This window comes from Homalodisca vitripennis, chromosome 2 (assembly GCF_021130785.1).
Source record: "Homalodisca vitripennis isolate AUS2020 chromosome 2, UT_GWSS_2.1, whole genome shotgun sequence".
In the NCBI taxonomy this organism is placed as follows: Eukaryota; Metazoa; Arthropoda; class Insecta; order Hemiptera; family Cicadellidae; genus Homalodisca; species Homalodisca vitripennis.
The window spans coordinates 73,360,146-73,386,057 of NC_060208.1; the positions used below are offsets into that span (position 1 = coordinate 73,360,146).

General features: G+C 34.1%; 1 protein-coding gene across 1 annotated transcript in view; it reads right to left on the bottom strand.

Annotated features, from left to right (window-relative positions):
- Positions 1-13,300, bottom strand: part of LOC124354169 (dual specificity protein phosphatase 22-B-like) — a 185,208-nt gene extending 171,908 nt beyond the window's left edge. Inside the window, exon 1 of the mRNA XM_046804429.1 lies at positions 13,223-13,300. Within this exon, the coding sequence (XP_046660385.1) occupies positions 13,223-13,243 (21 nt within the window). The 5' untranslated portion in view covers positions 13,244-13,300. The remainder of the gene's footprint in view (positions 1-13,222) is intronic.
- Between the last annotated feature and the right edge of the window lie 12,612 nt (positions 13,301-25,912).

Consider the following 25,912-nt stretch of genomic DNA (forward strand, 5'->3'; position numbering starts at 1 on the left):
GTCCAAAATTTCAATACGTTGTTGGTCAAAACGTCACGTGACAACTTACCTAATTTAGATCAGATTTGTTTGTTTTGTTAATATTTGCGCATTGTCTGGCTTTAACGAGCTGACGGGCTAAAGAATTATAAAACATTATCGGAATGGATTTAGTCTTTTCCTGCACCTTTCGATTCGCCTGACCAGATATTAGCTGTTTCTTAGGACATCATTTTGTTACCATAATGACAATAATTTTTTTTAAACATTTTTGGATATATATATATATATATATATATATATATATATATATATATATATTGTTTTTTATATGTAACAATACTACAAATGTATTTTTAATTGAGATAAGATTATGAGTTTGGAACGTAAATCCGTCAACAATGATGTCTCTCTCATACATATCCTGCAGTTTCATTCTTGATACTTAACAAAATTATTACTTACATTTGTCATCCTCTAAAGGTGTGTTTGGATAAAATTTTAATTGATTTAATTGTTCTCTTTTATGGTATTTACACAATATTTTCAGTTTAAATTAAAATCGATGTCCTTTTATATAGCATTTTACTTGGAAGTTAAACCATACCACAGTCATAACATACCAGACCGTTGTCCTCCTGGGAACCACCCCCCTCCATCCTCATCAGCTTTTAGAAATCAAAAGGATTCTTAACAGCATCCTGACCAGTTGAAGATAGATTTTACCCACATCGAACTCTATTAAACATGAGTAACAAAGCTTTTTGTCGCTGTTCTGATTTGTATAAAATGAAAGTTCTAATGTTTTATAGGTAGTGTACTATGTTCTTTATGCTATCAACACACGTCAGGTCAGTACCGTCAATTTTCAACTAAACTCTATAAATTTACTGAATTATGCAAAAAAATATGATTTTATTTAAATACTTGACATATTTTAATCTATGTTTACGTTCTACAAAACGAACTCGTATAGAAGTGTTCTTTACTGCAGTTTTAACGGTACCTATAAAAGTAACTTTACACTATTAATAACAAATTAATTGAAAACTTTTATAAGTACATCTTAGTATATAAACCATGAACTATAGCTACTTATTAAAATTCGATACTTAAATTAAATTGCATACAGAAATCCTACACTGCCAAGGAACATTTCGTTTTTTCTAATAGCGCCTGGCGACACGCAACCCGCAGTATTACTTTGTATCCATATCACGTCTGTGCGCCCTAGATTCAATAATCATCTGTGATGGTTACAAACGAGACCTTCATAAGAAAAGTTACTATAACTAAAAATAGTCTTCCAATTCAGTTAGAAGTAGGTAGATTTGTGAAAACTAAAATTAATATCTTTATTTTATAAATACAGGATTCTAATCAAATCTTTACAAATATATGATTTTTCTTCTAGGCCCATTGTGAATTTTTTCTTGTTTTATCGGACTCTAAATTGAAATGAAATATCGTACCAAGCGGGCCAATAAATTGCAAAAATATTCGTAAGATATTTTAATAAGTTTGAATTTGTTGTAGTATTTCTTTCGTCTGTTCTTAGTGATCGAACAGTTCTTATGAGATCTACATGTAATAGATATTTCAAAAGCCATCTGAGATAAAACAATATTGTTTATAATAAGAATCCAGGAAATGTTATATGCATTCCAAAACTCTTTTCTACCTAATTTTTTTTAAGTTTGAACGGCTGCCATATTGGAATATGTAATATTTTATATCAAGGTCAATATTTTATTGACCATTCATAATATAAACATGCCATTAGTCTTGTCATAGAATTATAAATTTTTTTTTTTTTTTTTTACTTTAATTTATTTACAATCTGTTTATATACAACAAACAATAAGTAAATTTGATGATAAATCTTAAGGACATGGTTAATCAAAGTTCATTAACCTTAATTAACATAAACATTTAAGAGATTGTTCATCTTTAAAATCGATCAGCTAAGTTTAAGAAATCATGTCTTTTTAGCCGAAATTGATGGTCACTGTTGTCCAGCAGATTAATAGCCAAGTAGTTAGGATGAGAGTTTAATTTGTTTTGATACTTGATGCAGAACTTTGGAATTTCTTCAGTAACAAAAGGGATATTCGTGTCTCTGTGAATGACTTCATTACGAACATACCATGGGGCCTGTAATATCTTTCGGAGAACTTTAGATTGGAAACGCTGTATAATTTCAATATTTGATGTAGAAGCAACTCCCCACAGTTGAATTCCGTACGTCCAGATGGGCTTTAGAACAGTCTTGTACAACAACAGTTTGCTTTCTATTGATAAATGGGATTTGTTCCCAAAAAGCCAATTTAGTTTTGAAAATTTTGAATTTAATTGGAGCCTTTTGTTCCATATGTGTGGTTTCCAAGTCAGCTTCCTATCGAGATGTACACCCAGATACTTAGCTTCATTTCTTTGAGGAATTTGAATGTTGTTTAAAAACACTGGTGGACAGGTGTCATGTTTCAACGTAAATGTGACGTGAACAGATTTAGTTTCATTCACTTTAATTCTCCAAGTTTTAAGCCAAACTGTGATAGAATTTAAGTTAGTTTGTAGAATTTGTGATGCTACAACATGGTTGGAGTGGGATGCCAGTACGGCAGTGTCATCGGCGAATGTTGCTGTCAAAGAATTTTGATTAGTTGGAATGTCTGCAGTGAAAATTAAGTACAGCACTGGTCCTAGTACACTTCCCTGAGGTACACCAGAGTTTATTTCATTCAGATCTGAAAGACAATCATCAAACTTGATTTGAAAATACCTTCGTTCTAAATAAGATTTTATAATGTTGTAAACAGTGTGAGGTAGATGACTTTTTATTTTAAACAGAAGCCCTTCATGCCACACTTTGTCAAAGGCTTGACTTATAAAATAACAAAATAAACATGCAAACAATACAATAACAAACAAACAGATTTAAGCAAGAATAAAGTAACAATATTCAACTTAAAATAGATAAAGCAAGATAAATCCTGCAGTCTACAAAGCCATTGAAAAACAAACGAGACTTCACAGTCTTCATAGGTTTTAAGAGTTCTTGAAGATTTATTTAACTTAATAAAAAATATTGTTTTGCTGTCTGGTGCAATACTTATGTAGAAGATTACACAATGTGAAATGTTCTATATCATGTTTTATATACAATCTAAAAAAGAGCATTTACTGAGACTTTACAAATTGTATTATCAAAATAATTTACACGAGTCTACCACTCCAACCCAGGCTCAAGATAAAATCCCAGAAATTTAACTGTATCGGTTCTGAGCCGACTTGATGACTAGATGCTATATAAGTAAACAACATCTGAATTGTCTTTTGCTCGTAAACACAGAGACTATTGACGCTAGACCAGTCCTGCTGAATGGCAGTAGAAGCACCATCAAGTCTCAGTCTCAAAGAATTCACATAATTATCAGTAACAGAAAGGGCCAGATTATCGGAAAATAAATATGGATATCTTATTTAATCCCCCGCCTGAGAGGGGAGATCGTTAATATAAATAATAAAAAAAGAATGACCTAAAACAGAGCCCTGTGGAACTCTTAGTTCTACCTGCTTAAATCCAGACAACACACTATTCAACATTACAGTAGTACTCTTGTAAAGTCTAAGAGTAATACTACAGTCATTAAAGCTGTAAAAAGAGAGTTTGCTCAATAGAACGGCATGAAACACATGAGACACAGTGTCAAATGCCTGGGCTAGGTCAAACATTCTATCAACACACTGGCTACTTTTAGTACTATCAGAGCATTTTTGACATTACAGCCCCTATAATACTATGCTTAGCTCTAAAACCATGCTGGAAACCTGAGGCATAATTGTGTAGTTCAAAGTAGGCTACAAGTTGGCGGCTTAGCACAATCTTAAATACCTGAATACCGACTATACTGCTCGGCCTATGGTTTTCATAAGCGCTTTATTACCTTTCTTGTTGACTGGAATAACTTTGAAATACTTGAGAGCACTTGGAACTCTCCAGCGCTCACTTATAAAATAGCCTGCTTGTTTGAAAATTACTGCATCCAGACTAAACACATCTAAGGTACGACTATTCTAAGGCTTATTTACATTTCCTAAGAAATTCATGTGGTTATTTACATTCATGAAATGCTAAGTTGGATATGACATCTCCGACCTTATCAATGGAACCGAGGGAGGTTTTGGGCTTTGCGGATCGCGTTCTTCCGTAAGACACTGTAATAGAATCATTTTGTATAAAATAATCTAACTAAAACTTTATTCGTAAGGAATACTTTAAACCAGATTCTGAATTTTCAGGCAACAAAGCTTTTATGTTACATTGATATTATCATATGTGGATAATAACAATACCTGTTAGACTGCAAAATAGACGTATTAGCTATTTCTTGCAAATGGTGTACATGTCGGCTGCTAGGGCAATACAATTAGTGGCATATCTGTAAATTAATCGAATGATTGATCAGTTCCCACTACATGCATTTCCACTTCTGTCTGTTTGTAGCTTAAACACATTCTGCATATATGAGGATAACTCGTTATATATTTAACCGTAAGTTTTTTAATGGAATTAAAATATAATCTAGCCTCGTAACAAATTAGTGGCAATATAAAAAATAAAATGTTAAAGGTTATATAAGCATTTTTCACATACAGTACTTACTACGTTCTAAATTAAAAAGAGTATTTGGTTCAATTTTTCGTTAAGTCACATACTCGCCATACGAAACATTGATTTTCTTTTGAAATCTCCCAATGGCTGTTTACAAGTGTCATAGAAAAATATTACTAAAATCAAAAGCAAAACTGAATACAGCTGGGATGCCAGGTCCAGCTGATATTTTCAAATAAATTGGCCATGACACAAACATGTAAAACACAAAGGTGACCTTTCCAAGTAGAAGTGCGATGAACCACAAAGTAAATCAATAAAACAACAAACGAAACTGGACAAACGTTTTGTCCACGGGACACAAAGAGTTGAGGGAAACTGGGATGAAAAAGTCCCAGCAGCTTTGTCTGCGCCCTACTAAAACGATGTCTAGGGCACGTTTCAGTTAATAATGAGGTGAATCATCAAGTATATACCTTGGAAAGAATGTTTTTTTAATTTCCATTCATTTTCAATAAATTAATTACGGATACCCATAAAATTTAACTATCATAAATCAGTAATTTCATTAAAGAAACGAAAGTAATTATATTAATGTATCTTGTTTAAGGTATCTTAAAATTTAAATAAACCCATAAGTAGGCACAGAGTAAATATTTATAGTCATTGTATTAACTTGATTATCAAACAATGATTCTCTTTCAAAGTCAAACGTATTACTAACCTAAAAATAATTCCACATTTTATAGCGTGTATTCTACAATTAACCTTTTAACACCCTCTTTCCGTGTAGTAGAATCTTATAACTAAAATAGTCGTAAATTGTACAGTCATCACACCAGTTCGGCAGTATGAGTGTTACTTAATATATATCGTAAATAACCAATAATGTTATATCATTGAGTAAATTACATAATTAATTGTGCAATTTTTTCAATGTTTTGTTGAATATTTATGAGACCAAAATTACCTAAAGATGATCTCTCTGATACAAGTATTTCGATTTTAAAAATATATAGTGTTCTAAATTAACAAAATAAACACAATATAAACAATGTAAATTTGAATGCCATTGGTCATTTTTTAACACTAAAATAAATCTAATAAAATGTGACTTTGTGGGAAGTTTATAAATTAAATTATAAAATTCGACATTTTATTACTTTATACAATTATAAGCCCGTGAATCATTAAGACTTTTCTTAGATTATTTCGATGTAACTTTTATAGAAATGTTATATATTTCATAAAGATCTTTTGAAAACTAACTTATACTGAAGCTCTGGTAGGTAGGTAAAATACAGTTGCATTAGAGTAAACTAACATTATTAATTGGATGAACCTGTTAAATGTATTTCACTGTTTTGTATAAACATCGTATTATGACAGCACAACCATATGTTAAATTAATTTGACCACTATTTTCAATTTGTTTACATTTATAGTCTTGAAAGCATAGAGTTAGCTTGATAATAACGGCAATTATACCGTTGCTGATCACAGAGTAAGAAAATTAAACATTTTTGCAAAAATATACTTTTAAATGTACGTTTAATGCAAACCTTAAGTATGCAGTGCTTGGCCAGTACTGTTGTGTATATATAAAAGACAAAGTTACTATCTAACTTATACAATAAATCTAAAGACTGCTAAAAATCTCTTATTAGTTTTTTTTTTGGAAATATTATGTAGGCTTCTGGGATATGTGTATGAATGTATGTTTTCTTGAACGCGAAACAAGGCAAAATCGACTATGGAACAAAATACTAAGGCCATAGTAAATTACAATGGCCATAAATATGCACTTTTGACAGATTTTCTTGATCATGGCAAAAAGGCCTACTCAAAATTGCCTCGATGCAAAGGTGCAAAGCCTACAAAATTGCGTACGAAGCCGCGGGTAACTAAGTGGTGTTATGACTTAACGAAGTATAATGAAAACTTAAAACACAAACTGTAACTTCTTACTGTTAAATGTTTACAAATAAATCACTAATTTAAACATATCTTTTTTAATAGACTATAGGTAAATGAATTACAACACTTAAAGTTCATTTTAATTACGCTATGCGAACGGCGTAATTTAGTTGGCTCAGCACAAGTGATGCCTAGTTTATTTTTAGTAGTAGAATTTAGTGGACCTTTGGTATTTTTATTCTTACTTGACTCTTCTACAGTTTCTGAAATAATGAAAGTTTCTATATTCATAACTGGTGATAAGATGTCCTTACCTTTTTTGGGAATAGATGACTGGAGGTATAGAGAAGTTGGATATCTCAATGTTGAATTAAAGCTGTCTGGTTCGTTTTATAATATTCCACTTCACATTTCTGTAGTCGATCTATGTGCCTTTTAGTAGTGTAACTTTTGTCAAACAATTTTAGGACCTCGTACTAGGAACATTGATTCCAGATTCCTGCACTAAGCGGAAGGTGAAATGATGAATTTTAGGTTGTAACTTTGTAAGAATGGCTACTCTTTGCCCACGTACGGTTGTTCTATTGTGAAGATTAAACTCAGTGCTTCGCTCTCTTCCAGATTCCAAGTCGCTTTTTAAAAGTAATGGAATTGGATCTTCATTTGTGAATCGTATAATAACGTAATGTGTAATCGTTTTCTTTAAATATCATAACTGTTTCTCTAACGATATTTACATATTTGCAAACTAAAACTAAATATTCAGCATTCTTGTGATAATCTAACCGCCTGTGTTTTATAGCATAATTTAATATCGCATATAGGAGTATCGCATACAGGAATATCGCATATAGGAATATCGCATATAGGAATATTGCATATAGGAATATCGCATATAGGAGTATCGCATATAGGAATATCGCATATAGGAATATCGCATATAGGTATATCGCATACAGGAATATCGCATATAGGAATATCGCATAGCGAAGTATACTGTTGTTGCTAGGAGAGCCTTGTTTAGATGAAAAATGGAGTATATATATATATATATAGAGAGAGAGAGAGAGAGAGAGAGAGAGAGAGAGAGAGAGAGAGAGAGAGAGAGAGAGAGAGAGCTTCCTTGTCCAACTGTGAATATCCCCTTTCATCTGATGATAGTGATCTTGATATAAATGCAATAGGATGCTCTATTATGTCTATGATGTGTGATCAAACCCCAGGTAACCAGGTAATCAAACTGGACTTACATCTGTTGCCGGAGTTGCAGAAAGAATCGAGTCAAATGGAACAAGCACCTTGTCACTTGCTTTTTCCTGTTTCATACTGTTGAATGCAATTTCACAATTTGATTTGCATTTAAAATTCTTTACAAGTTGTTTTAAAAGTTGTAGGAGTGTAGACGAGGAACGCGCCTCTGTGTGTGTGTGTATGTGTGTGTGGGGGGGTTTTTTATAGAGGTCTGAAAAAAGATCTTCCAAAGACACCGCCATCGCTAAAAACTCCACCGTCCATTTTCCGGCAGATATACGTGGGGGTAGTGTGGGATGCCTGCCAGACTGGCAGACCTACCCACTAAAAAAAACATTCCTCTCCCCTCCCCCCGTAGATGGTACGGGGGGACTGGATTGGAACCGCGTTAGCATTACATCAATCCAGTCCGTGCTGCGTCTTGCGACTCCTACTCCGGGTTACTGGTCTCTTTCTGCGATTTTATCTTTCAGGAGGCGCTGTGCGTAAGCTTCAAGCTGACCAGTTTTCTTCTTTTTTGATCATATAGGCCACCAGGCTTGAGGGGGAGAGCCTGGTGCCTATGATCTCTTCGGTTGTGCTTCTATAGTCAATCCACCGAGCACACTCGAAGAATGTGTGTTCGGCGTTGTCAATTTTGTCAGGGCAGTATTTGCACGTCGGTGTGGTGTGCAGGCCCATCTTGAAAAGATAAGCATTGAACTGCCCGTGTCCCGTCAATAACTGGGTCAGGAAGAAGTCCGTGTCCCCGTGCTTCCGAGAGAGCCAGACATCGATGTTCGGAATGAGGCGCTCCGTCCATCTGCCTGTATCCCCCGACAGGTGTGTGTGTGTGTGTGTGTGTGTGTGTGTGTGTGTGTGTGTGTGTGTGTGTGTGTTGGCTGAGCTCTAGCTAAGCCTTTCACACGAGAGGCTGGAAGAATTTAATTCATTTCTGTCTGTCTGTCCGCACAATATCTCGAAACTGATATGATCTATAGATTTGGAATCTTCCATAAATTTATATAAGGAGCTTTATTTTAATAATTGGAAGACTCAGTTCTGTGATTGTGCATGTCATTCAATGGGTTTTGACTGACCGTTATAGAATATTTTTACATTGATCATATAGGTAACGATGATGGCAACGGGAAATTACAAAATGAATATGCAGGTTGAGGTAGACCTTCCGTCCACGTGTATAGCCGCTGAACCGAGAAACAATAAATATGAGATGTGACATTTTTATTCATAGAGTAAAAACGAAAAATAATAGAGTGGAAAGTCGATGTTAAAAGTTGGTGACAAGGTTTTAGCGTACTCTTACGTTGTAGTACCCTTTCTAGCTCTCTGGAACTTTTATTATTTAAACATCACTATGAAACATAACTCAATGAAGATAAATGCGAATGTATCATGAGGCAAGATATACCGAGAATGGTTTTATCAGTAGACTTTGAATTTTCAAAGAAATTGCGTTTCGAAATAGACAAAAAAGTTATCTAGGATGATGCAAGTCCAACCATGACATTTGTCTGAGCCTAATATTTGAGTAAATGTCTGTTCTGTGTGATTTTATGTCTGTCTGTCTATGTGCCCGCAAGGTCATCTCGACAATTAAATGAGTAACAGACTTAAAATTTTGCATGCAACCTTAGCGAAGCCTGTTACGCCTGTTACCTACCTTGCCTTTATTTTTATTATGCGTTTACATTGCTGAAAACTTAGATATAAGCACACCGAGGAAAGAATTTATGATGCCTTCAGATTTAATAGAATGTGTATTGGTACCTCCAAATGAGTTTAAGTGCCCAACTATCACTGTTGTAATATTTTTAAATAAGTGCGATATCTCACCACAAAGCAGCTCCTACAGATCCGATGATCATCCTTTTCCACATATACCATACATGTAACAGCAATGGAATGGACCTTTGACCAATCGATATGTGGGATCAAGCTCAAAAAACTCAGCCCACGACTAACGAAACTATCAGATTTCACGTCAAATAACGATAAGTTTATGTTATTAGCTTAAGCACTGTACTGTACTTTCAAGAAATCACCCCCTTAATGACGAATTATCTTCCCACCTTGCATAATACCGCAGGCACTCCAAAACCAACTTCAGACTTAACACTTGCCACGGGTTACCACTTTATTTACCTTATCGAGCTTCCGTTTCTACTCCTTGTCAGTTCCTTGTCGGACTTCCGGTTTTGCTCCTTTTTAGTTTCCTATCGGGCTTCTTGTGGTGTCATTTGTCAGGTTCTTAACTGAAACGTTGGTGTCCTTGCCAGTTTCTAATTGTACTTTCGGTGGTGTTCTTTGTCAGTCCCTTATCGGGCTTCTTGTGGTTTAATTTATCAGATCGTTATTGGAAACAGTGGTGTCCTTGCCAGTTTCTAATTGGATTTTCAGTGACGTTCTTTGTCAGTCTCTTATCGGACTTCTTGTGGTTTAATTTATCAGATCGTTATTGGAAACAGTGGTGTCCTTGCCAGTTTCTAATTGTACTTTCGGTGGTGTTCTTTGTCAGTCCCTTATCGGGCTTCTTGTGGTTTAATTTATCAGATCGTTGTTGGAAACAGTGGTGTCCTTGCCAGTTTCTAATTGTACTTTCGGTGGTGTTCTTTGTCAGTCTCTTGTCGGACTTCTTGTGGTTTAATTTATCAGATCGTTATTGGAAACAGTGGTGTCCTTACCAGTTTCTAATTGTACTTTCGGTGGTGTTCTTTGTCAGTCTCTTATCGGACTTCTTGTGGTTTAATTTATCAGATCATTATTGGAAACAGTGGTGTCCTTGCCAGTTTCTAATTGGATTTTCAGTGACGTTCTTTGTCAGTCTCTTATCGGACTTCTTGTGATTTAATTTATCAGATCGTTATTGGAAACAGTGGTGTCCTTACCGGTTTCTAATTGGATTTTCAGTGGCGTTGTTTGTCAGTCCCTTATGTCACATTATTTTCAGATCAGTATTGGCAACAGTGGTGTCCTTGCCAGTTCCTTATCAAACTGTAAGGCTCCTGTGATCCACATAGTCCATAAACCATCTAGTAAAACAGCAGCCACTTGGTTACAAATTCATTCTCAGATGAAGGAACAGATGGAGTTTAATGACATTTTAAAAGTGTCCGACTAATGACTTCCAGCCAATTTACTGGATATCGAAATACAACTTTCTACTTGTACACTTTACTTTTGTATTGCAGTTGGCTTGAACACAAACAAGCATGTAGGTTACTATAAATCTCTTTGGATTAATTAGTGTAGAACCCCTAATAAAAGATATTATAGACTCTAAGGACTCCCTATTGCTTAGTATGGAGATCAATGAATCCGAACCTACCAACGATGACCTACCATCAGTCTGCATGAGGATCGCGGTCGCTCATGCAATGAACAATCATGCTCATTGTTGCTTGACTCAATAGTGGCACCATTGGTAATATAGCATACAAATAGTTGCTTTCATATGAAAATACTAAGACTAATATACTGTAAGTGTATAAACCGTAACCTAAGCTCTTTAGTAACATAATGGACACAAGTTGTTAAAATGATTTCTTTTAAATTGAAATTAGACTTTCAACAATTCCAAAGATCTCATTTAGGTCACGGTATGCTAATAATCTGATAGTGCATAACTCGCAGAATTACTTTAGCGATCAGTATAAAACCTTTATTATTTCCATTCCAATAATTTGTATTCTTGGGACGAAACATCTAGTGATAAGATTAAAATCATCAGAGCTATGTTTGAAGACAGGGAGTACCCCTCCACGTAAATGTTATTACACCGTGCCGACACTGACACACTTTAAGCCTAAATATTGGCATTTTCTGAACTAGAGTCACTATCAGTGGTCCAGTAACTAGTAACATATCGTACAACAAGTTATTTCAACTTTTTATTTTGATCTAAGGTTCCATCTGCAATCAGGTGTCAAAAGAAGTGAGGATATACACAATTTGCATTTTTACTTGAATTTTTCAATACAAATGTGTGTAACAAATATATAAAATGACACTATTTCACCTGTTCACATTGTAGACGTACATTCTTTACTAGTATCATTAGTTAATAGTCCTATCAGAAATGACAATCCCAGCAAATTCTTCTCATAAATTATGATGGACTCATTTATCCAAATCTTGTCTATAGGCCGTTATGAGAAGATGAGAATGTTGCTCACATTCTGAGTGTATGAGATCGTTTATAGTGAATAAAGCTGTTAGAATAATTAATTGCAAATTTAAATGGCACAGAATCGTGCAAGCCATACTTCATCGAGTTGTGGCTGTAGCTCTCAACATAATGGAGACCACACTGTGTTATTAGAGCAAATCCTGTAACGTTCGAGACAGGGACAACACTGAACAATACGCTAAATCCTTTCCTCACAAGCTGATGTGGTATTTGTCGACAGCTTTCCCGATGAGATGAAAAGAGCTCTGCCTCAGTTGTTAAAAGCTCGATTAGCTTCAGTGGTCTTTCACTCGGTGGGGGAGTTCCTATCTCATAAAAAACTCAGTAGCTTTCAATAGTGTTTATAACTTTTTTTTCTATCACTTGTTTTTGTTTACTTAATTTTCCTTCCTTCCTTTCTATTGTTTTGTAAAATAATTTTACATTTTTTTAATTTCTGGTATTTTTTGTTTCACTTTTGTACTTTTTGCTGTAACTACATACTATTTATTGTTCCCGAGTCATGTTACACTTTATGTACTACGCATTAGTTAACAGCCTGGGTGTTGGCATAAATAATTTTATTGGTGTATTCAAATTGTTATCAATTTGTTTCATTGAAACACAAATACTTTAAATGCACTTTACAGCTAAAAATCCATTGGATATCAAATATAACCAAAAATAATTTTGCAGTATAAATATATCATATTCTATTTTCATAAACTATCCATAAATATGCTACATTCCACAAAATAAAAATAAGTAACACGATAAAAATGTCTTCACATTTTTACAAATCTCTAAAAGTGTTTAATCTGCATTACTGGAATACTATTTTGTAATGTTTGCGCGAAATATTACTTTTATGTGTTCAAAGAAATATCAGATAATTATTATTTTACAAGAGATCTTATCGATGTTAACGCGTCTAAATACAAAATATAATAGCTTAAGTATTTTGCCATATGATTTTCTATCATCATTGCACCAATCTGTTCAATAATAGCATTGTATATACAATATTTTCTTTTTTTTGTAAAGTACAACTGTAAATTGCGCCATGCCAATTAAATAACAAGTACCACTGGATAACGCAGTAATTTTTAAAGGGATTACAAAGGGTCGTGTATCATCTCTGACAGTCCTCATTTCTTTCATCAAGACACCCAAAATGTGTTACATCCAGTAAAGTATTGCACTTGCCTATCAAGAAGATACATATACATACGAGATACGGTGTTGTCATCATGGTAATATATTGGCTGAGGAGATTGCTAAAGCGCAGTTACCTTATTCATGCCGTTCCCCATGGCGGTGGAGAATCAGCCCTTCCCACAGTCACATCGCGCTCACTGACTGGCAATCACTGATCAGTGTTAGCCCTGCACCGGCCGGCACCGCTGCCAACCTCGCTGTCCGAATCCCTGGCAGTGCCAACATTGTCAAACAAAATTCCCTCTCAACTTTCGTGTCCTGTTTTACTACTTAACGTGATTGTTAAATATCAATAATGTCAGCGATGAGATTAAACTGCTATTTATTATTTTTGGGAAAATATATTGAATACATATTTCACTCCTTTACTAATATAAAAAGAATTATAGAAAATGTGTCTTGTATCCTCCCATTGCTACTTAAAACTTCTATGCTCTAATAAGATAATCAGATATCTACAAAGGTCATGCTAAAGTTTGAACTGGAGATTTAAAAGTTCAAATAAAAGAAGAATTTCATTCTGCATCCCTTTCTCATTTACAACTTCTTACTTATGATGATAATATAATTTAAATAATATTAATTTTTAGTAGAACTAGTTACGAAAAAATAATTTTTATAAGAAAAAGTCTTTAAATGGACAAACGCCCATGGTTTAGATTTGACTACAAGTTGATAGATTTTGTAACAGATAATTACTAATTTTAATTTATCGTGTTTCAAATCATTTAAGGAGTAAGCCAAAATACTAATTAATTGTTGTTACAGCTTGTACAATTATAAACAAATTCAATTCATATACTCTTAGTTTACCACTTATTACCTTCAGTTAATACTGGCACTACATCGAGAGATTAGCCATACTTAAGCTAACCTCATTACGCCCATTAGTAGCAGTTAACTTTTGAGAGCACCAGACCTATATTTCCTTGAGTTTTCCTTATTACATTTGTTATTTTGTAGGCTACGTAAATGGGAAATAATAAGAAGGCGAGGCGTATATACAGAGAGGGCAATGATATTCTTTTATTCAACTCTTTCAATTCATTCTGTACTCACATGAGGTGATCAACTATCAGAATAAAATCGGCAACTTTAGATCCAAACTGTCCCAGAAAACCCTAGAGAAAAGCCTCCCAATCACCTAAGACGACGCCCGACCTTATAAAGAACTTTGCGCTTTTATATGAAAAGATTCCTCATCATATAATCATCTAGGAAACCGACTTACTATTTCAATGTTCTCTATTCAAAAGAGAATCAGCATTATTTGGTCACTTACTGAACATACAAACAATTCAATACAGTATCACCACTTCTTACCCAAATTTCATTAACTCACAGGCCTGAGCAGACCGTATTGGATTAACGACGTACCTCATCAGAGTCGAGTTACTGCCGTTATACCGCAATCTATCACCGGGTGTAGCCATCACTACCATCTTATGATCTAGCTTGATCTTTACCTAAGGGTGAGGCTGCTGCTCGAGAATTCATGAGTTCATTTCCCAGAGAGGTCAATGCATCGCCTCAAACCCACAAGCACCAGATAATTAGATGTTCCAACCACCGTATCGCATAAACCATCATGCGCTTAATTCGGCCACCTGAATTTATCAGATCGACCTCAATCCCACCAGTACCAGTTAATTAGGTGTTCCAACCACCGTATCGCATAAACAATCATGCGCTTAATTCGGCCACTTTAAGTTCTGGGTTGCCCCTCAATCCCACCAGCACCATATAATTAGGTGTTCCAACCACCGTATCGCATAAACCACCATGCGCTTAATTCGACCACTTTAAGTTCTGGGTTCGACCTCAATCCAACCAGCACCAGATAAGTAGATATTACAACCACCGTATCACATACAGCACCTTACGCTTAATTAGGCCATCTTGAATTCTGTGGTACTTTCCAACTCTACAAAGATATTAACTTTGCCTATGGCAAATATTCGAAACGCGCACGCACACACACATACAGAGAGAGAGAGAGAGAGAGAGAGAGAGAGAGAGAGAGAGAGAGAGAGAGGAGAGAGAGAGGGAGAGGGAGGGAGAGAGAGGGAGAGAGAGAGAGAGAGGGAGAGGGAGAGAGAGAGAGAGAGACAGAGAGAGAGAGATTAGCTACTAGGCCTACCAATTGCTGTTTCAGATTTCTAACAATATAAAAAGTGGCTAGGTCACAAAGACTGCCGTTAGGTCAATACGTTAGTAGTATCCTCGACAACAGTCTTGCGGGGGTCAGTGCCACTGCCACATCGACCGCTTCCCACACCGGAACTACCACCCTATTACTTTAACCGGAAATGTTGAACCCTCCCACTACCACACTTAAACAAACGTATCTTACTGGATACCACCATCACTGTATTTTACATACACAGGAATTTTAAGGAGAAAAATAGGGTTACAAGAGAAATCTGCTTGACGGTCGGCCAATGTATTACAGGGTTATTGAAACCCCTATTTTATGTTCAGCCTTTTATCTGGTATTCCTAACGTACTTATTTTTGTGCCCGCCGTTTTCTACAACTGGAATTCGCCTTTATATTTACTTGGGCCTATTTAAGATTATCTTATGAAGACCATCTTTTAAATGTGCAAAATAACCAAACCCTAGAAATATTACAATACAGTATGTACACAGTCCAAGTCAAGTCACACTTTTAATTGTTTATAACTACTGTATTATTTATCGCAGGTCTATGTAACATATTTGAATTAAAAAAGCTGTTTATAAAGTTTTGTTTCAATTAATTTGGTTTACCAATTGTTGTCACCTAATAATGCGTTATTTATGTTTTTGTTGCATCAGCATGATTAACTTAAAATAAAAGTTTTGTGTGCTCTGTCCCGAAATCGTGTTACTCGTCAATTTTTCTTTTCTTACAGCAGTTTATCATATTTATCTATTTTCATATGCTAGAACATTATGCTCTTCATCAAATTAAAAATACAAATGTGATTTTTAAACACGATGGATCATCTGCTAACAATGGCAAACTTGTTGGTGATCTTTTAACGAGAAATTTCCTGGAAGTTGGATAGGAAGAGGTGGGTGGGAGGCTTGCCCATCACGTTCACGTTTTATGGGGCTGTGTCAAAGGTTAAGGTTATAGTGAACATACTCGAAATATGGAAAGTTAAAGCAAAGTATCAGAGCTGTGATTGAATCAGTTGCCCCACAAATCCTGATCAAAGTATGGGAGAAAATCAAAGTTCACTTGAACTTCTGCAGGGCGATTCATGGCACTCATCTCGAGCTCAGGTAAACTGGCGCAAAACTGTTTACTCTTTAATCCTATGTTAATCTCATTCTTTTGCTGTATATACTTGTGTAGATATTAAAACATGTGACATAACTTTGTAAATACACTGTATTTTATACATAAAGTATATAGTATATATATATATATATATATAAAATGTTGTAAGTGAAAGATAGTTATGTTCCTTTTACCAATCAGGTAAACTTCAGACTTCAGATTTCCCTTTGCAAAACTCTCCCTAGTTGCTTTCTCAGCACAAAGTAAATGAATAAATGAATAAATGAATAAATGATTTATTTCCAGTTTTTTATATAATAATACAATACTTGTAAATCGTTTGGAAATATTACTGGTCACTTGTACAAGTAATGTGACCAGCTAAAATAAAAATAAAGTACCACTGAATAACAAAACTAAAACGTTGAGTCTAGCGTCTCGAGAAAAAATACATGTCGCTTACAACTGCAGTATCTGTATAAACTTACATCTATGGTTATTTATATAAAGTAAGAAGCGAAAACTGATTATTTTTCATTCTATGTAGGCTTCTATATAAGGACAAATCATGGACAGTAAAAGACAATAAAGACAACTAAGGACAAGTACATAACATAAGCAAAAAAGAAGAACAAAAGATGGCCATGAAGAATAAATAATATAATAATATAATATAATATATAATAATATAATAATAAAATACTTAAATTATTCCTAGAAGTTACAGAAAGGATACATTTATGCAATAACGTTAAATAGGAAGTTAACCCTCCAACTGTTGTTCATCAAAATTTTGATAAACATAACCCATTTATGATTGTTGTTCGTCAAAATTTTGATAAACAAACATTCCCTTGCATAATCACTCATTACAGTATATTCCAGCAACGTATCGATTCGATTCATGTACCATTGGATTCGGGATAAAAAAGCCTAAGGAATACTATAGTTTTAAATATGCAATATAACATGTATTGAAGTAAAACTGTATTAGTAAAACTTTTATTAGCAAACTCTTACATATACACCCTATTTTCACAATTTATGCGCATCGCTGCTTTTTGTTATATAGTGTTATTATAGTTTCATAAATTTGTATAATGCTTATGTGTTTCTGAAACTAGAATAAATTTGACACAAAACGGTAATCTCACTTTTGTAGTTCTCTTACTATAACTTGGTTTGCTAGGTATGGTCCCCCCAAATTAAAAAAAAAGAAAATGTAAATTTTGAATTTCATGTAAAAAAAATTTTAGTAAACATTTTTTTAAGGCCAAATTTAAATACTAATATTATTATATGTTTAATTCTGAACACAAAAATATATACTTCTATATATATATTACTTTTAATTTATATTTTTAATACATTTTTTAAAAAACCCTTGCACGAGGCTCGAAAACATGCTGCCACTACAGGAAAAAATGACCGCCAGTTGGAGGGTTTTAACATCATGAATAGAAGAAAGCCAGGTAATTGTATCTTTGCAGAATGCCCTTAAGGAACAGCTATTTTTTACACTGGATGGAAGTTGATTGTATAATTTAGGGCCTAAATAAAGAAAACAGTGACGAAAAATTGACTTATTTACCTTAGGAAGCCGAAAATTCTTATTTAAAACATATCGGGTGTTATAATACAAGTTGTCAGTTCCCATATTTCCACTTCTGATAAAAAAAATCCTAAGAACTTTAAAAATGAAAAGATGTTGAATTGGTAAAATGTGCAGTTGTTGAAAAAGGGGAATGGAACTTTCTATTTTACGTTTGTTTAAAATTATTCTTAAGTAGTAGTTTTGAGTTGTTCGTAATTTTTCTATTAAGTATTTATAAGTACCTCCCCAACATACCAGCCCATACTGCAGTCTTGAGTTTACCAGTGCAAAGTAAAGTGCTCTCAGAAGACTAATGCTACAAAAATTTCTTAAAAAATAAAACTTTCTAATTGATAATCTTATTTTACTATGCAGATTCGTAATATGAGATTCAAATGTAAATTTTTCATCAAATATAATTCCTAAGTATTTAATATTGCTTACTTTTTCTAAAGCTTTACAGTTACAATTTAATAAATTACAAAATCTTGAATGAAATTTTAAAGGAACAGGTATGTTAAAACCATAAAAATCAAAAAATATGTATTTGGTCTTGTCTACATTGACCTGCATTCGGTTTGCTAAACACCACCCTCTTAACAGCAACAGATCATTATTTATTAGTTCACCAATTCCAAGAGAATCGCTGTGGGAATAAAAAAGAGCAATATCATCGGCAAAAGCACTGATTTTACCTTGAAAATTGAGATTAAGCAAATCATTAATGAAAATTAGAAATAAAACTGCAGAGGTAACTGAGCCTTGTGGCACACCAGATTCTACTAATTTTGGAGCACTATAAACATTTGCTATTTTTACCCGCTGTTCTCTACCCACAAGGAAACTCCTAAACCAATTTAATGCAATTCCTCTTATTCCAATAGTTTCTAGTTTATTTAATAGAATGTCATGATCCACTAGATCGAAGGCCTTTTTAAAGTCAACAAAGAGTCCAGCGGTCAACAAAGTGATATTTCAGGGAAACATTTAGTATATAGACAGTATTTACACATGCTTGTTTAGTTCGTTAGCCAGTCTGCTGAAAGTTATTTCTTTCCTCGCTCAACTAATTAAAAGTTCCATGACAGTGTCCTCTTTGCATCTCTGCATATTTTTAATTCAGCGATTTCTCAGACTATACTAAAAACAACACTTTCTTAATATTAATATTAATGATTTAATGTAACTGTTATTCTTGCATATATTTCTAAATCTCTTAGGACCAGCATGATTATAAACGGAAAAGATATATTATTATATATATATATATATATATATATATATATATATATATATTATATAGGAAAAAAATAGCAAAATAGAGGAAAACTAACTAAGTTTTTAGTGTTATTATGTCATTTAATACAGATACTAACTTGTTCTTAACTGTTTTTATATCATGAAAGGTTTCAATATAGCAGCCATTGTATAAATAGGTGTAAATAATAATTTGTCAGCCAGTATCAACCGGCAAAATGTTTAAAGATGGAGGCCATTCGAATATGTGCAAAATGTTTATCCTGAGTTTATCACAACTTAAAACAAAAATTATACGGTTCTTATAATTTTTTCGATATCTTCTAAGGTTACGGGGTGGAATGGTGGCCGTTGAAGTTTATGGTTGTATCTCAATGATCAGGCAACGCAGAAAAAATAAATAACAATAATTTTAGAAAGCTCAAGTCCCTTACAAAAATGTTTGCGATAACATGGTTTTTGACATCAAAACGTTTCAGGATAGCGGCCGTATATAGTGGTTTCGGGGAGAATACGGTACGTTAATATATAATCATTTAAGTAAATAGGTTTAGACACATAATATATAATTGATTTCAATTAAACCAAGTCCCTTGTTATAGACAGCTGTATATTTTTATAACGGTATTAATCTTTTAATATTTCAGGATGATGGAGCTTTTCAAAATATTACGAGTATACCACGCCATAATTTAGAGTAACACCATGAGAGTTGTAGCAATTCACATTATAAAGTAGTATTCTACTGTTTTATATTTCAAGTTAACACTCGCACTGAAATCTACCTGAAATAAGCCAGAAGGAATATTTTCATGTTATATTGCATTTCATAAAACACACGCATATGACGTATAATGACAAGTAGCATAACAAATCTCTGAGATGGTCTTCGAACAGTGCCAGGACCTGAGGCCCCCGAGGCACCCGAGAAAGTGGATGAGGCAAATTGGTTCGCTGAATGAATGTCATCGTCCCAGCGAGTAGGTTGTGATACTCGTTCAGCAAACCTCAAAATTGAAGTATTGCCATTCCGCTTCCGACGGAATCAGCCATAGTCGTAAATCGACCTACGGATTTCCCCATTTGATTCGGGACTCTGATCCAAAATTCAACATCAGAGATCTTCCGATTTTCTGAGCCGGTTTTGGAGTAGTTACAGCCTATCGTAATCGTAGAGGTGGCCCACTTGGCTTATACGGAATGTAATGCGTGAAGTGTTGGACTTGATTACGCACTCTCCCATTAGAAGGAGTTGCTCCCTTAATGATAGGAGGTCACTTGAAAAGGGTTGGTAGACAAGAGTGCGTTAGGCACATAGTCGCCGATCCATCAGTAATGGTTTTGGGACTGGGCAAATGCCCCGCACAAGGAAAGAGGGCTCAATGATGACAAATATCATGGAACTACCCTCAAAAGAAACCGAGTGATCGTCAGGGCCGCTGATGGGGCGAGCAGAGCCAAAAATCTTTTAGTCTGCTGAAAAATAAAGATCGCCATCGAGAGACAGAGAAATGTCTCGACAGATGCCATACACAGTGTGTTAGGGATAGGGGAAGCGCTTTAATGTCTCTCTGGTTGCCGGAGGACCGGGATGGAGATGGACTGGCTGTTACGGGAGATAGTGAATAGATTTTCCCACCCGGCTCACCTTTCAAATCACATTCAAGACGCGGAAAAGGGCTTTCCCGGAAGGAGGCAATAGAGGTTAATGTCACTGTTAATAAGGTCAAAGATTAAGGCGAAAGTTAGGTTGGCGCTGTCTAGTGTCGTATACTTTCATATGTCAGCCATGACTCCTACGATCACCTGCCGGATACCTCTACCGGGATTTCTGTAGAGTAGAGCTCTCCATGAATCATGATAGGCAGGCATAGGGAGATGAAGGATATTGGTTAAGGTCCCAGGGGCCGAGAATTTTGTTGCCAGTATTCACAGGAAGAAAATACCTACAAATCTGGATAAAAGCTGGATAAACACTGTGCGAGGATTCGCCGGCTAAAGTGCTGTCGTAATTAAGGAAAAAGAAGAAAACTCTCGGAAGGTAAGTCCTTCGCAGATGTTTTGAATGTCATCCGACAGGATTGAAGCCGGAGGATTCGGGTACGGATGTCCTAAGAATACGGAAGGCGCGAGACGGTGGTGGTTTGCTGGAACTTGAATCAAGAATCATGAATTCAATTTAATTAATTCATAGTTAAGTAGTGGAAGACAGGCTTTGATAGTAAATAATGTAGTCCCTATGAAAATGCAATTCATGTGTATCACAAGGTTCTATATTGGGACCTTTTATGTTTTTAATCTTGCTCAAAAACTAAAAATCAATCAAAATAGTTGGATTACACCCGAAGTATTGGTTTCTAAAGTTAAATTAAAAATATTAACAAACAAATATTTCCAAACACTTATTAAAAATTAAAAAAAAAACTTTTAAGGCGGTTAAGACTTTTGAGAAGTAAATGACAATTTGAATTGGTCTAATAATATATCTAAAACTGATTGGAATATATTCAAGAAACGAAGCAAACAGGCTTCGCTCATCTGTAGCTTATTTACGAGAGGTATTCTCGAGAGGTCTTACTAACAGACACATATACAGACAGACAGAAAAGACAGAAAATAAATGTTAACAGTTCTCAAGCAGACCGACGATATTCTACTAACCCACTGAGTGATGGACTTCAAATATCCTCAGCACTATCCTATGGACAGACATGCGTCTTCATTAAACTCATTCTTTTGCATGTAGAAATTAGGTTCCATGCCAAATTTAAAGTCTACAGATTAATAACGTATTATAAATATCATGCATATAGTTAGGCTACGATATGTAAAGAGCCACATACCACCTTTACACACGATGTTGCTTAATATGAAGAAATTACGCTACATGCAAACATTTAAATCCTTGGTTCAATTCGTTCTTGGGGTATCAAGCGGAAAATAAAAACACAGACAGAAAGAAGAGGGCTATTGCCAGGTTATTCCCTATATATATATATATATATATATATATATATATATATATATATATATATATATATATATATATATATACAGGCTAAGCTAACTAATTTTTATGCAATACCCAACACCGCAATCATTGGAGGAACGCCCGTGGAAGCCGTTATAGAAATTTTCAATATAAGCATGGGTCGAGTTAATTTTAAAGACCTCAGTAAGTAGAGTAGAATCTCAGAAATCCAATGTTAAAATTTTGATCGAATCAGAGATGATTGCATGTAGAAGAAAACAAGTACGAACAAATGATTGTAGGAAACATCCGTTATAATTACAACAGAAACTAAGAATAAAAAAAGATAAAGCAACAGACAGTACTAATTGTAGAATTACTGACAGTAACTACAAGTTATCAAAGTGCTTTCCATGTGCTGTTTGGCAGTATGCCACTCTGTTGTAAAATCCTTTAACAACATTTTGTAATACACCGAGGGGCATTCGTTGAGCCTCTTCCGTGATACGCTGAGTTAGCTATCTTATACTGGCAGGCTTAGTTTTTTAAACTTTTTGTTTTAAATATCCTCTTGAGAAATAATGTAGAGGGTTTAGATCAAGAGATCAAGTCAACAATCCTAGCTCAATCATTGACTTTCTCAGTTCTCTGCGTATGGCTCTCCCTCATCAAATGAGGGTTTTCATAATTTCAAAAACGACGGTTGTGCAGAAAACACAAAGGTTAGTTGATTGGTCACATTTACTTCACAGAATTCTAGTCCTCGGACGAAATCGTCCTCTTAAAGCTGCTGGACTAATTTAATTTAACCTTATACGAGTTATATAAGTTCTTCTTTAACACTTTCAGCACTGAATAAAAACTTATATTGGGATAAGAAGCAACTTTTGTTATGGATCATGTAGGTTTTTCGACATATGTCTGCAGTATTTCTAAGGATTCATTTCCATTAATATCAGGTAAGGAGCTATCACTTCTTGGAAGATCTTTAACGCTGCCAGTCAAAACTTTGTACTGTTTTGAATACAATAGACTTCGATATCGGTGGTCTGTGGGGAAATTTGTCGTTAACAATTCTTTATAAGACCAAGTCCGTTTACCATATTTCATAATCACAAGTAAAGTAATTCTTTCTGTTTTACTAAGAGCCACTTCAGTCACAAAATAAAATTTTAACAGGACAATATAAAATCACCATAACCACATGACTACAAAAATACAACAATGCAATTTATAAATGTTTCTAATTAACAACAGTTGACACCCGATTAGTTTTATGTAATGAACACCTGAATAATTCTGGTGCATTAGATGTTAGATTTTCTTCATAATTAAAACTGCATCGTTTTAATACATAAAGCATTAATACCTAATAGACAGATAAATTCTTGTGTCTAAAAATTGACAGCTCTTGAGTGATAAAGCATGTCACCAAGGCCTGTTTAAACAATAAAGTATGCTCGGAGAAAACCACAGAAACAGGAATTTACTAATAGTAGTAATTTATTTGTGTTTTCTACATGCCGCCATTTCTTATTTGATCAATCTTTCCTAGGGTACGGGAGGTCTTCCACCTCTAGTATATGTTAAATGCTAATAATTTTTTTAAATTGTAAGTTTTTAAAACAACCGTCTGAGAGCATTATTATTATTATTTTATGCTTTAAAAAATTGCTTTCGTAGTAGTTTCGTAGAAGCGAGTGCGTGGAAGCTGGAAAAGTAAAACCAATAATTGTAGTATAAAAAGTATTAAAAAAACATTGCAACATAAAAATTAGAATAAAGCCTTGAATGAGAGAGATATTGAAAGATAAATCATTAAATTTTTATAGTTAAGTCTCTTTATCAGAAAATTAGAAATTAACAGACGAGAACTTAAAGATGCTAATATTTTACACATCGAAGGCCCACGAGAAGTAATAGTTATTATAAATTGAAGAAGAGTGAACATGAAACTTATTGCTAGAGTTTTTATTATTATTATTGTATTTTATTATTACTTTTAATTTATATCTTATTCCTGAAATTGATGTAAGCAAAACGTGTTGTAGTGTGTAAAATAAAACAATAAAAAATTACAAAATTCAAGCCGGATGATTAAATGACCAGGATATTTCTTTATTTAGTTTATGGACTTACAGGTTTTGTGAAAATATGTCATAAAATAAATTAAATGGGTTATTGCATAACCTCAGATATATCAGAAGTTTATCACCAAAGGGTGGACAGCTCATTATTTTATTTTTATAGTTAGGTCAACTATAAAACGCGTTTTGATGGGCTTTTAATTTTGCATGCGTCTTATACAATTTTGGTTGAAACAGTACCGGAGAAGTATATAACAGTGACAGTAAGTAAAACTTTTAAGAATTATAATATTTCTAAATGGTAAAATCACCAATATAGAGGTTTTGTACTTATATTTATTTTTGTTAGTACCACCACTATTTGTATTCATTAATAACACAAGTCAATAATACACGACTAGCGCCAACAACGATAGCGATGTTAAGACTATTACAAATTTTCTGTTCAAGGAGACGACTGGTATGCAAGCATTCATGGACATTGCTCGCTGACTCTAAGGGCGGTAAGTGAGGTCTGTATTATGTTTGTCAACCTCCACGGATCGCAGACGGACTCTTCATTACGAATCATGAGTCTTGTTATTATAAAAAAAAGAATTTTACGTGTTTGTTATACATTTAACAAAGTTAATCTACTTGAAACCTAAATGAAACTTGTTTTTGGACACCGAAGTTTGCGTATTTCTTCAGATATCTTAAAAATTACTGCAGCTAGAGGTCTGGTACCAATTTTATTCAATTTTTCAGTTCAATTTGCATAATATACATTAAATTTTACGTCCTGGGTAACGCCCAAAATAATTTAATAGGGCTCCCTTTTAACGGTGGCACTGAAATCTGGGTGAAATCTATCGCCCTGTATAGCTCGCTAACTAAGCGTTTCTGGACCTATGTGTATATGAACTTTTTTCATTATTTTCACCGTAAGAACAAGTCCTGACAGTTTCTCCGTTTCTTCATGGGACACCCTGTATATTAATTATAAAAATTATATACTATGTATAGAAAACAATAATTTCGTATATGTGTATTGGCTTTACGTACAAACAAGCTTGTTTAACTATTATGAAGCTATTTACTAAAAAGCTACTTACATTAAAATTTAGTCTGTTATCATAACTCTACAACGATCTGAAAAAAACCTAAAAATGTAGCACATAACAGCGGATGTATTTCTCAAACTTAAGGACGGAAAGTAATTTTAGGCAAACCCAAGTATTGATCAAGCCAATACAATATTTGCGTGGTAAGTAAACAAAAGTAAACCAACACCCTAAAAAAGCACTCTCCTGAAAGGTTTACTTGAATGTTATATGGAAAACGGGAAATCGAAAAATAAAATAATATTTAATCCTTTATAATGTTTAAATTTTACGCCCTAAAATCTTCCTATAACACAACATATAACATAGCCGTACTATTTAAATTCAAAGACCTTATTAAGTAGTGTACTATTTACATTTCCATCCCTAAAATTGAATCATTTCTTTTTATACATTTCTTTTTTCACAGAAGTTTTCTAAACTTTCACCATTCAGTGCATCTTTAAATTTTCCTATAACTTTCTTATTTTTACTTTAAACACT